The sequence below is a fragment of the Ammospiza nelsoni genome, chromosome 8 (genome assembly GCF_027579445.1).
Source record: "Ammospiza nelsoni isolate bAmmNel1 chromosome 8, bAmmNel1.pri, whole genome shotgun sequence".
Lineage (NCBI taxonomy): Eukaryota > Metazoa > Chordata > Aves > Passeriformes > Passerellidae > Ammospiza > Ammospiza nelsoni.
In genome coordinates this window covers 39,041,869-39,055,263 of record NC_080640.1, presented here as the reverse complement: position 1 = coordinate 39,055,263, position 13,395 = coordinate 39,041,869, and the positions used below count along the sequence as shown (strand labels likewise).

At 51.3% G+C, this 13,395-nt stretch overlaps 1 protein-coding gene across 1 annotated transcript in view; it reads left to right on the top strand.

The window, feature by feature from the left end:
- The window catches only part of CDH23 (cadherin related 23), a 204,863-nt gene that overhangs the window by 115,095 nt on the left and 76,373 nt on the right, over positions 1 to 13,395 (top strand). Inside the window, 2 exon segments of the mRNA XM_059477689.1 lie at positions 11,915 to 11,979; positions 13,099 to 13,336. Of these exon segments, the coding sequence (XP_059333672.1) occupies positions 11,915 to 11,979; positions 13,099 to 13,336 (303 nt within the window).

Below are 13,395 nucleotides of genomic sequence, written 5' to 3'. Positions count from 1 at the left end.
TGGCTGTTTGTGGAGTTACATGTCCATTGCATGTCTGTGACCGCTGAAGGACAAGCAGCCTGTCCAGGGCTCTGCAGTTGTTAGGGGCCTCTCTTAGTGCAAACTTCATTTTTCCCCTACCCTGCTGTGCCAGGAAAAGGCAGCATGGAAAGGCTTGGGGCTCCCACCCAGCAGCAAACACCTCCTGAGAAGCAGGAGCAAAGCAGGGAGGTGAGCAGAGCTCATCCTGAAGAGATGGACCAGTTCTGCCCCAGTACCAGCAGATATTGAAATACAATTTTATTTTTTTTTCTGAAACAACTGGCCATGAAGCCTTTTAATAACATAACAGAAAAGGTCAGGGAAGGAATTTCACACTTCTTGAGCAAGGAGGCAGCCAGTATAACTTCATGCCTTCCAGGAACGAGGCAGAGAGGGCAGACACTGCACCCTGGATTAACTGGGGAACTGACACCTCCACCAGGTCCTGCCTGCCTGGTGGCTTTGAGGGCTGCTGCCTTTCCTGATAGGATCAGGCTGGAAGGATGGAGCCTGGAGAGGTGTGGTGAGGTGCGGGGCCTGCTCTGGCAGAGGGTGTGGGGCTCTGGGATGGGACACTCTGGGGATGGACCATGCTGGGGGGATGAATGTGCCCAGCCCACGATCAGAGTGATAGAATGCTTCAGGTTGGCAGGAACCTTAAAGCTCATTTGATTCTGCTGGAGCTCCCCTGAGGAGCTCTTCTGCAGCCTGGCCAGGGGGAGAGCAGGAGGGAGCTTTCAGCTGGCAAGGTTTTTTTGGCTGGAAGAAGCTACATAAACATGGCCTTGCTTCTGAGGTCACCAACAGCCAGCCCAGCTTCCAGTGAGCTCCCTCAGCAGGGAGAGGAGGGGGGAATTCAGCCCAGCATCCTCTCCTGTCCCTGGGGTGGTGCTTGGATGGGAAAGCTCAGGGAAAGTGTGAGCCTGTGTCACACCAAGCCTGTGGCATCTCGGGGTCCTGCCTCACTGCAGAGCTGCAGAGCAGAGAGCACAGTGCCCCTCCAAACCTGCCTTTGGACACTGCTGCTTTGCCAGCAGCTGCCAGGGGCCTCCCAGAGCTGTGCTCCAGCTGCTGATGGATTTGCCAGACATGGAGAATGGGGAAGGGGGCTAAGGCAACCCAGCAGGAGGCAGGAATTAAGGGGCGGGAGATCTCCTTAAGCTCCTCGTACTCCACAGATCTGCGCAGCAAAGTCCTCCTGAAAAGCTCTGATAACCAAAATCATTAAAGCCCAAACAAACCAAGAGTAACTTGTTTTTAACACAACAATGCATTTGATTTGCCTTGAAGTGTCGGGAGAAAAATGGTTCTCCAGGGAAGTGTGGAAAGTAATCCTAGCTCTGTGATCCCTCCTCTCTGCTTTATTTGCCCCGGTCTGGCTTGGCTGCACAGGCTGGGATCGCTGGCTGTGGGCTCCATCAGCTGGCTGCCAAGCAGCACAGAGCTGGGGGGAGCTGCTGACCCCCTCCCTGCTCTCCTGCTGGAGCCCTGGATGCTGGCAATGTCAGATTTCTGTGCTGACAGGCACTGACCCCCAGGACAACACTGCGGCTGATGTGAGGCCGTGGAGAAGCTTCCAAAATGGAATGGCAGAACTGGGATTGTGGGTGTGGAGTTTGGATAGAAGTGTGTGATATCACAGGGTGGAAAACTTAGAGTTTAAGGGTTTAGAATACAGTAATATATATATATATATATAAAGGAAGATGGAGGTTTTAGGGCAGAGGCTGGTCCTTCTTCCTCACCTTCTTCTCCATGGGTTTGGGTGGTTTTGTGGAATTGGACAGAAAAGTCCAGGCCAGGGAGGCATGGAGGGGCTTGCAGGGCATGAATTGTCCCCTAGCTCTCCTCCAAGCATCTCCCAGCAGGCATTAGCCCCTGCTATTCCTGATCCTCTCCTGACAGCTCTTCCTGGCTCCAGCCAGGTCAGGCATGGAGCAGATAGACGAGCCACGCTTTGGAAACCACATCAGCACCTCTCTGGGATGGTCTGTGTAGCAAACCATGGTTGTGTAGTATGGTTGTAGGATGGTTTCTGTATTATTTGTCCCAAATCCTTGCTGAGTTCAAGACTTCCTTCTCTGTGGGATATCCTCCTCCCAGATCTCTGTGAGGTTACGTGCTCTGCCTTGCCTTGGTGTCCTCCTAGCCCTGAAACTCCTCTGGCCTGGGCTGGGGCTTGGTTTATCCTGATGACAACCACCCTCAGGGAGTCTGAAATGGATGTGGGGACTTTGCAGAGCTTTAAATACACACACACACACAAACACACACAAACACACAAAATACTTTTGGGCAAGCTGCTGGTGGGCTTTCCTCAGTTATCTTTTGGAGACCCTCAGAAACAGTGTGAGCATCTCCAGCAGACCTCAGATTATAAACTGTGGTGTCCAATTCAACCAGCAGACATCGATTTCAGCCCAGGAATGATTCTCTGTATCTCCTGATATGTGGCAGGGCAGGTAAAATAAGCACTGTGTTCCCTTGGGGCTTGATAACCTGAACCTTTAAGGCAGTCTTCTGTGTAAAAAACCCCACTGCTTTCCCTGGTTTTTCATGAAATCTGGATTAAAATTTTCAGATTATTTGATGGAAGAGGTGAAGAGATGGTGTCCCTGTGTTTTTGGTAAATGCATTAGCCTGTGTATTCTTATGTATGGGTGTGCATTCAATATATATATACCCACACACCTGGGTTCACATTCCTGAGTAGTCCCTTCCTCCTGCCCTCCATGGGTTGTCCCCTCCCTGAACATCATCCCCAGCACATCCATTCACCTGGATTCTCCTCTTCCCCCTCCCTGCCACTGCACTTCCTTGGGAGAAGCCTTGTCAGTAGGGAACCTAATGAAGTAAATGTGCTAATTAACCTTCCATTACTCTCCTCATTAAATCAACCTTTAATTTGGTTGGCAAAGTTCCTCTCCTTCACCACCCAGCTGTCAGTTTTCTTCTGCTGCCTCCATCTCTCTTTAGCCTCCTGTTGGGGATGGGAAAATCAATCCCGGCCTGATTTCCTTTCCCCTCCTTTCCAGCCAGCTGTAAACGCCAGTCAACAAGAAAGCAATAAGGTACTTTCCCCACCCTGGCCAGGAGAGTTGCAGACATCAATAAACAGCTATTTAGGATGCAAATCACTTCCCCAATCAGCCATCAGCCCTTGAGTTTGGCAGGGATGGTGCCATGGTCTGTGGGCTCCTGCATCCCCTCATGGTGCCCCCACACCCCACCACGCTGCTTTGCAGCCATCCCAGAGCCACTGTGGGATGCCCAGAGAGCTAAATCCCTCTGGGTTTGTCCCACCCCAAGCCCTGATGTGGTGGAATGAGGTTTTGGGGTTCTTCTGGTTCCCTTCAGGACTCACCCCACACTGCATCCTGCCATCCCTGTGGCCAAGGGCCATATAAAGCAAGGTGGAGGTTTCAGGGCAGAGGCTGGTCCTTCTTCTGTAGGAGTAACAGGGGTAGGACAGTTGGGATGGACAGAGAGCAGAGATCTCTGCAGCCAGGTCAGGAACTTGGGGTTTATTGCACAGGGCCTGGGTGCAGGGCCCTGCTGGGATTTGGGGTTTATTGCAGAGGGCCTGGGTGCAGGGCCCTGCTGGGATTTGGGGTTTATTGCAAAGGGCCTGGGTGCAGGGCCCTGCTGGGATTTGGGGTTTATTGCACAGGGCCTGGGTGCAGGGCCCTGCTGGGATTTGGGGTTTATTGCACAGGGCCTGGGTGCAGGGCCCTGCTGGGAGCTGCCACAGCTCAGAGCAGGCCCCAGAGAAGAGAGGGGGAGAGAGTAAAAGCATAACAGAGTAAAAGGGGTAAGAGAGTAAACGGGGTAAGAGCCAAGAGGTAAGAGAACAAGGTTCGTGTTACAATACCATAAATCTTCTTCTGTGTTGAATATTCTTATTCTCACAAACCAATCTAGTGCAAGATACAAATCCCACAGCATTTCCATACAGCCTATAAGAATCATTACTTTACTATACCGTGTTACATTTTAAACCCTAAAAACTCCTCTTTGGGCCCCTTCTGCCAAGCTATAGGGTCTGCTCTGAGCCTTGGGCCTGTCTGCAAGCAGAGGGTGTTGTTCCATCAGAAGGGGATCACCTTCAGCTGGCCACACCATTGTTTCCCCATTGTTCAGTAACTGAGGTATCTCAAAGCTTGCCTTCATTTCAATCTCGCTTATAGTTTCCATATTCTCAAAATCTTTTGCCAGGCAATCATATTTATGAGGCTTTCCTGTTTCATCTTCCCCAACATTCTTTTTCACCTTCTTCTCCATGGGTTTGGGTGGTTTTGTGTAACTGGACAGAAAAGTCCAATTTCCACCATCCCTGTGGCCAAGGGCACTCTCTGTCCCCCAACACCTGTGGAGCTGCTGCTGCCTGTTGTTTCTTGGTGATCTCCAAAGCTTTTCTTTCCCCTTTTTCTTGAAGAATAAATAAATTCAGTGGGGCAGAAACAGTCGGGGAGTAGTGGAGGCTGCAGCTCTGAGGTGCTGGTGGGTGAGGGGCTCACTCTGAGCTCTGCTTCTCTCTCACCTGGTGATGGTGACTTGAGGACCAGCCTCAGGAGAAAGCCTACACTGCTCCTAATTTTGGGAAGGTTGCGTGGAATCACATGGAACCAGGACACAGCAGTTGAAGGCAGGGAGTGAGGTGGGGAAATATTTTGCAAATCAGTGGATGGGTAAAAAGGCATCCAGGGATCTTCCATGGGGAATCAGTGTGGGATAACCCATCCCCTGTCCCTTTGGTGGCACCTGGGGTGCTCTCCCAGCATTAGGAACAGAGGTGGTCAGCAGGAGTGCCACCATGAGGGCAGCACAGGGCTTCTCAACCTTTTTCAACCCTACATCTTGCTCAGGGGGTTGAGTTTGTGTCCTGCTCTGCAGGGAATCTCCTGCCCCACCTGCCTTAGGAGTGCCTTGCACCTCCTTTGCCTTCTCACATGGGTTATGGAAGCACAGTGTGGGGACACACCAGGAGGATTCCTAGCCCAGCCTCCTCCTTTCCTTCTGCTTTATGTGGCTGGAAAATGTCCTGGGGAGTCCTTGCTGCAGAGGAGGAATGGGCATGGACCGGGTGGTGGTAACTGGGGACTGCCAGCCAAATGTCCAGGGCAAGCTGGGTGTTGCAGGGGCTCAGACGTGTGGAGAGGATCTAAGAAAGCAGGAGCACATCCGGAGGGCACTGGTGGGAATATGAAAGCGTGGCTCAGCAGCAGCTCCTGGGGGCTGGAGAGCTCCCAGCTGGACATTTCTGATGTCCGCCAAGCCTGGGCTTTGTCCTTTCCTCCAGCCCTTCTCCCCACCTGTGGCCCACGCAGCTCTCCCTCCCTGTGAGCATCTTAATTGATCTTGTTGTTCTCAGTCCCCCCCTCCCCAGTGCTCCATCTCCAGCTGTGCTTAAACAGAACAAAATCTCTTCCAATTTCCCTGCCGCTTAAAAGAAAATTGAATCCTTTATCTGCAAGAGGAGAGGGAAACTGCAAACACAAGAAACAGTAAAGAGTTAAATAATCAAAGCAGATGATTCCAAATTGCCTGGAAAGTTAAACATGAATGGCTTGGCTTCTTCCTGCGTGCTCCTTGGGTTTTTACAAGTACAAAAATATGCTTGCACTCCTTGTTCCCATTAAATATTCTTATCAAGCCAGCTCCGTAAATAAAGGGAAGGGGAGGAGGGAGTTACCAGGCATGATTGACAGATCTGAAGCTCTCGTCTTTCTGTCAGGGCCCAGTGCTCTTTGGCTGTGTTTATCTCTTTAATCTAAATATCAATCCGTGAGACCGAAATGGGGTGGAATAGGAATCATGACAGCCCAAGAGCTGAGGGGAGAGAGAGAGAGAGAGACACGCACTTATTGCAGCTCGTGCAGCCTCTCCCTGTCCTGATGGAGCTGTCAGGAAAAATGCACAGCTAGAGCAGAGGTGGGAAAACAAAACAAAATCACAGCCTGGCCCCTTCCCCATGCCCAACTGAAAAAAAAAAAAAAAAGGAAAAACCCAACAATTCAGCCTGTGAGAGGGAAAAGAAAATCAGGGAGCAAATGCAGCCCTGCTCCTGTGCAAATTGCACAACCAGGCAGGCAGCAGGATTCCCCCCATGGCTCCCACTGTTCCCAGTAGGAGATGGGGTTGGTGGTTCTCCTTTGCTGCTGGCTGTGCCTGGTGCTTTGGGATGTGGCTGAGAGTTCAAGGCAGAGGCTTTCCCAAGGTGATGCTCTTTGCCACGTGAACACCCTGGCCTCACACCTCCCTCCCGGCACTCCCTTTGGGGCCATCGCTGTCCTCACCTTGATCCATCCTCTCCCAGACTCCTCATGCTTTTAGAGGAGCGTTCCTGTGGAGCCAACTCTCCTGGGGTTTTAATCTGATTTCAAAGCTGCCCTCAGTCTCTCCCAAAGCATCCGAGGCTGTGATTCCTCGAGCTCCCGTGGGAATCAGTGTGCAGGGGCTGCTGTTAGCTGAGTGACACTGTGACACAGGCAGTGCCACCCCTGCACAGATGACCTTGAGGTGCCCCTGGTGCTGCTGACATGCTGAGATTGGTGTGTGAAGAAGAGGGTGGTTCTCCTGAACTGGGCATTTGGAACCATTAGATATGCAAATCACTTGGGTTTTGCCATTCCCTTTCTCCAGGCTGGAATGCCATGTGTTCATGTCCCATCTCATGGCAAGGACCTGTCCAGCCCATCCCTCCTCTTTTGTTTTTAGCCCCCCTGTGCCTGCTGGGGCTCTCACCTGGGCGAGGTGCAGCTGCAGATGGTGGTGGCATGATCGGCTTCCCAGAGCCTTGCAAACACTTTAGTGATCATTGAGAATTTATATTTCCTCCACCAGACTCTGACCTTAATTTCTTCCATTTTGCTGGGCTGTAAAATTCATTAGAGACCCAACAGCGAGGTGATTGAGATGTCAGGCCAGGCAGTTGTGGGGTTATTTAATCGCTGAGATGTGCCACTTGCCATTTAGGTGGACAACAGGAGAATATGAAATCAATGCGGTTCATTAGCGGAGAACTTGCACCCAGCTCCAGTAAAACCCGTGGACATTTAAATGGTCTTGGGTGTCACCAGTGGAAACCCAGGCTGGGAGAGGCTGTTTATCTCACTTTTCTTCTGTCACCTGGTGCTTTAAAGCCCAGTCTCCAGCCATTCCAGTAAATCACTGCCCGCTAAATCACGGCTGCCCAGGCAAGTGTTAACCTCGCCTGTGTGGAGCTGGTGTTGCAGGGGCTGCTGTTATAAAACACAATCAGGAAGGCTCTTGTTTTCCCTGGTGGCTGGCAGGAGAGGTGGGGAAAGGCTCTGCCATTCCCAGGGGGGTTGATTGGCTATTTTTCCCCCCTGTGCGGGTTCAGCGCAGCCCTCCGGGGTCATTAGCGCCGATTGAGCTGCTGGCCCTGGGCAGGCCTTGGAGCTGCTGGGGGAGCAGTGGCAGCCCCGAATTGCCTTGATTCCCCACTCCCTCCTTCCCAGCTAATCACTGGAGCCACTGGGCTCCAGAGCCAGCCAGCCAGCGGCTCTGATTGCCACCTCCCACCGGGCAGCCTCTCTGTAAAAGCCAGGGAGAGAGCACGGCCGGGCCAGGCAATGCTGACAAAAGAGCTGTTTCCCCACTGAAGTCATTCCATAATAACTTTAAGTAGGTTTTCCATTGGTTTTCCATTCAGCTTTCGCAGCCCGGTGATTGCATCTCACGAAAGCCCCTGGCCTTTCACATTTGTCTCCTGCGAATCACAAATCAAATCCCAATCCCAGTGGCTGCCAGCAGGTAGCTGTAACTCCCCTGGGACCTGAGCTTGCCTCGAGGAAGGGATGTTTGGATGGCTGCCTACTTAATACATGCAGGTTTTGGTGGCTCCAAAAATCAGCCGGATGCCAGGGCATGGCTTCCCACCCTGAAATTCCTGTACCACAGTCTGAGCAGCCCGTGGCTGCCCAGGCAGCCCCAAGCAGCAACTACATCTTTCCTAGAAAACCAAAAAACCCCACGAAAAACTAGGAAGCAGATAGGAATCCTCCTTCTGTTTGCTTTCCCAAGCCACAGGCATCTTGCTGGAGCAGGCAGGGACGAGGCTCTGCCCGGTCACTCCAGCAGCCTGACAGCTTTTTGACGTCCTGTAATTGCTTTCCTGCCACAACTCTTTTAAGCAGAGAGCTCCTGGCCAAAGCAATTTGTTCCCCATCAATTTTTATTTCCTGCTTTGTGCATGTGAGGGAGGGAAAACAAAGAGGGTGAAGGAGAACAAACAGAGCTGGGGCCTGCTCTGGTGGGAAAGGTGGGAAGGGTTTGGCTCTTCAGCCATGGCAGCCCTCATCATCATTCCAACGAGCTCTGCTCAATCAACTTCCAGCTTTTCATCCCTGTCTGGCAGTTTTGGGAGAAGGACTGCCATCCCAGGGGTTCCAAGGGGGAGTTTTGGCTCTTTAGCCAGGCAGAACATGGTAGCCCTGATCATCATTCCAACAAGCTCTGCTCAACCAACTTCCAGCTGCTCATCCCTGTCTGGCAGTTTCGGGAGAAGGAGGACTGCTGTCCCAGGGTCTCCGTGGGGGATCTGAGCCACCTCAAAGGCTCTCCTTGGTTCTTTGAGCCCGTGCTGGCTGCTCCTGCCCTGCTCCCCGAAGCTGCTGCTGCGATCGGAGTTAATCTGCGGCAGTTTAAGGAGTCGTTGAGTGGGTCTGGCGGATGATGAATGTCTAAACCATTACCGGGTGAAGCTCCGTGGAGCTGTTTAAAACTGAATTCTCCCATGTAAATTTCTGCTCCATCAATCCTGATGACATGTCAAACATTGCTATTGTTTCCTGAACAAATTGGACGACATGCCCTTTCCTGCAGATTTGCCCACGAGAGCAGAACCAGCTCCTCGCTTTTGTCTCCTGCTCTGCTGGCCTTGCCGGTGGCTGGGAAGGGTGGATGTGATGGCCCTTGGTGGGACAAAACATCCCAAATATTTGTGCCTGGGGGATGCAGATGGACAGAGAGCCAGCCCATGGGTATTTTTGTGTGATATTTTCGTGTGATATTTTTGTGTGATTTGTGTGCCGGGTGCTCACACCATGCTGCAGCTCAGTAAATTAATCCTTTGGGTTATCCAGGCTCCCTCTTCTTGCCACTCTCCCGGAGTTTAGCTGCACAAATGTGGGATTTTTTTTTTTTTTTTTTAGAAATGGTCTGCGCTGGTGACAGCTCATAAAAGTACAGATGTGGACCTGCGTTTTCCTCCTGCCCTTTTGCAGGCTCCAGTGGGCAAATCCTGCTTTAATATTCCGGGCAGGAGAGGAGAGCCGTAAAAGCCATTTGATTGCTTCTCCAGGTGGAACCCCGAGAAACTTCCAGCCAGATGCCTTCCCTCCCCAGGCTGTGGGGATGGATGCTTGCGTGCTGGGGGGGAAAACGAGTCAGTGATTGGGAAAAGCAACGGGAAAACAGCTGGCACCCTGGGATTGCTGACAGCTCGCTGGGGTTTGGGGTGTTCTGCAGGCGTGTGCTCCCTCACAGCCCTCAAAGGGAGTGTGTGTTGCCTCCCCGGGGGCTTGAGCAGCTGAGCATCCTTTTTTTTTTTACCCTTAGAGGGGGAAAAGCTTGGTAATGCAGAAACAGGTGAAGATCCCAAATTAAATATGCTGAGAGTGCGTGGTTTGGCTTTTTTTTTAGCACGTTCCCTTTCACGCTCAACTAACCTGCACCATTGCCCAGCATTATCTCCACGATGCGCAGCTGCCAGGAGAGCCATCCAGGCAGCCTCACCTCCCACCTCCCCGGTGTAAGTCAGGGACATTAATTAGCCTGGCTGCTGAGGTGCTGAATGGGGCAGAGCCAGGCTGCCCATCCTGCTGGCTCCTCAGCACAGGGGCTTTTTGCCTCACTGGCACTTTTGATGTCATCACAGCTTGTGGTCCAGCCACCCTCTCCCCAGGGCTCCCATTCCCTCCTTGCTAACCTTCTTTTAACCTTCCTCCTTCCCTATCTTTTCTCTTTTTTTGGTTTTTTTTCCCCTCGTCAGAAGAAAATTACACTTTCCCAGTGTTGTCTGTCACTGCAATAAGCACTTAGGAGTGCAATTGTGTGGGGCCAAATGAAGGGAATTCATTTTGCCCGTGCTTTCGGGGACTGTCAGACCCCCTGTAAATCATTATCTCATCACCAGCCCATCCAGGTGCATGGAAAATGCTTTTCTGGGCTCTGCCACTTAGGAATGAATGGAACTGAGGGATTCACAGCAGTTGTGGGCACAGAAGTAATGGATAGGAAAAAATCCTGGCTGGAGATTGAGGGCTGGCAGTGCTGAGGGTGCTGGAAAAGCTCAAGGATTTTGGAGAGAGAGGACCCAAAAAGGGGCTGGAAGCAGGTGTTAGGTTGGGGATTAACCCCAGAATGAGTTGCCTGAAGGATGCTGGTGTGGGCAGATGACAGGGTGACCCCCCTTGTCTCCAAGTGTTTCCATATGGAAGAGTTTGCACGCTCTGCCTGGGATGGAGCACCTCCATGGATGTCTGTGGGAATCTACAAAATTAGAGGGTTTTGGGAAAGTCTCTCATTTTGTCCCCCAGGAGTGGGTGCTGCTCTCTCTCTGGGCATCTTTCCAGGCAAATTTCCACAGATTTGTTCCATTTTACCCAGCACAATTCCAATGCCCACGGAAATGAAATCGCATCGCAGTACTGGAGAGGAAAATCAGCAGAATCAGTAGGTCTGGATCCTCCAGAGCACCCTTCAGCTGGCACCAAGCAGCAGGAGTGCACTTCTCAGCCTGGGAAAGTGTTTGGGGAGGAAAACTTAAATAATAATAAAGGTTTTCCTGCCTTGTGCTCTCTGTCAGCCCGTGGTGTGGCAGGGGAGCAGCACATGGGGTAATGCTGTGCTCAAGCTCTTGCTCTGCTGCCAAGGGTAATCAAGGCCAGGGATAAATCAGGAAGGTTTCAGGAACAGGCTGTATTCCAAGCCACTCCTAAAATACAGCCTTTTCCTGGTATCTGGACATAAAATGTGTCTTTGACCCTGCTTCCTCACAGACCTGTTGGTCTCGAAGTAATCCAGACAGGACTCAATTTAGAAAATATACTGGGGAAGAAAAAGGATATTTTGGGGATTGCATTCAGCTTTCCTCACCTAAAAATAAAATTTTCTGCTCCTTTTTCCTGCTGCCACTCATGCATATTTTATAAATTCATTAGAGCAAAGGCTTTGAAACACAAATAAATCTTGCTTTGCTCATCCAGAGCTGACACAGTGAGTTGTGAACACCTTCCCCAGAAGGTGCTGGTCATTTAGCCGTGACCAGCCTGCTCCAGCTCCAGCAGCTGCCATGGAGTAGATGCATCCCACAGCATCCCAAGCCACTCCATGCAGCAGATTGCACCCCCAGAAGGGCTGTCCTTGCGGAAAGCAAGACCAAAATCACTATTCCTTGCTTTTGCAGATCTGTATTTTAACCTGGGGGGCCATTCTGGAGTGCAATAGGTTTTTATTTCCTCTACTCTTGTCCTGGTTTGACACCCACAAAAGCCACTCACCTTCCTGTGCTATAGCTGGGCAGAAGAGAGAAAAATAAAATCAGCAAAGGTTTCATGAGTTAAGGACTGGGAGAAAACACTCCAAGGGCAGGTACAAAGTGAGTTTATTATTAGCAAAATCACAGGAGGATAATAAGAAGCAAAACAAGCCCTTAAAAAACACCTTTTCTTCCCTCCTTCCCACTGACAGAGCAGGGACAGGGTGTGGGGGTTTGGGTCAGTCCATCACCAAAGGTTTTCTTCTGCTTGGCTCAGGGAGAGGAGCCCTTCCCCTATGAGATCATGGCGTCCCTCCTATGGCAGAGGTGTGTCCAATGCAACATTTCCATAAATACCTTCATTTATTAATTGCATTTAATGTTTTCCAGGCGACTGACAACGACGTGGGCTCATATGGGAAAGTCAGTTATTTCTTCAGCGATGACCCCGACCGGTGAGTGGGACTGACTGGCGGGAGTGTGATCCTCCAAAAATCCCCTTCTAACCCCACATTAAGGGCAAATAAAGGCACTGGTTATGTCCTACCTGTGAAATGCCCAGTGTGTGCTGTCTCCCAGAGGTGTGAGCTCAGCACATGCCTGATGCTCAGCACGTGTCATTGCTTTGCTAAGGTGGCACCTGCGGGCACCACCAGCGCTGCCTGAGACCAGTAAATGGTTTAGCAGTGAGTTGTCAGCCCTGGAGCAACAGCTGTGGTGGAAAGCTGGGGAGCACACATGGGCTGCCCAGCAGAACAGATCTGGGGGCCTCTGCACCCCTTTTCTCTGTCTGTTGGGCAGCACTGAGGGTTGCTCACTGCTCAGCTGTGTGGAGCTCTTGGAGGTGCTCTGGGACCTAACCTCCCACAGAAAAAAAGAACAAAGAACTTCACTCTGTCAGGCTGCTGCCTCTCCATCTCATGGGAATCTACAAAATCAGAGGGTTTGGGGAAAGCTGCAAAATGCAGGCCCCAATGACAGTAGAACAGTGATTAGAGCTAAGCAACAGCCATGAGATAGGTCAGCAGAAAAATTTAAATTATAGAAAAGCAAGGACAAATAGAACAATGGTCTGTGTATTAACGCTTCTCTAGAATAACTCTCTAAGCTGCAGAAAAGTTTATCTAGCAAGATATTAGAAAGTTCTAAGCTTAATAATGCTGCTCTGTGCATTGTGTTTTAAGGCTCACAAGCAGGTATTGTATTTGAAATAAGCAAGCATTGCTTAACCAAAGGTACATGTGCTTATGGTGATTGGATAGAACTACTGTCAATATAGAATACTATACGGATATAAATACTGTCAGTGTGCTTTTGCTTTGTGTGATTGGTCAAGAAGCTTATAAAGTGAGTTGTAACATTGAGTTCTTGGTCTGCTGTCTGGGATGTGAGCTGCTGGCATCTTCCCATTGTCATAACCATGAATGAGGCTGATGCTGGAAAATCAAACAGCTCAAGGCACGTTCCACAGCAGCCCCAGCCCGTTAGTGGTCTGTAAATAGCCCCCTGCCAGCAATACACCTCTCCAGTGTGTGGTCACCAAGGCTTTTTGCCCTTCCTTTGCTGTCGCCCAGCTTCTCCCTGGACAAGGACACGGGTGTGATCGTGCTGACGGCCCGGCTGGACTTTGAGAGCACGCAGCGCTACACGCTGACCGTCATTGCGCGCGACGGCGGCGGCGAGGAGACCACGGGCCGCGTCAGGATCAACGTCCTGGACGTCAACGACAACGTGCCCACCTTCCAGAAGGAGGCCTACCTGGGCGCCCTGCGGGAGAACGAGCCCTCTGTCAGCCAGGTGGTCCGGCTCCGGGTGAGGCACTGCCGCGGCTCCGCTGCTTGGGACGGGCAGCAGGGACACAGCAGTGGGTT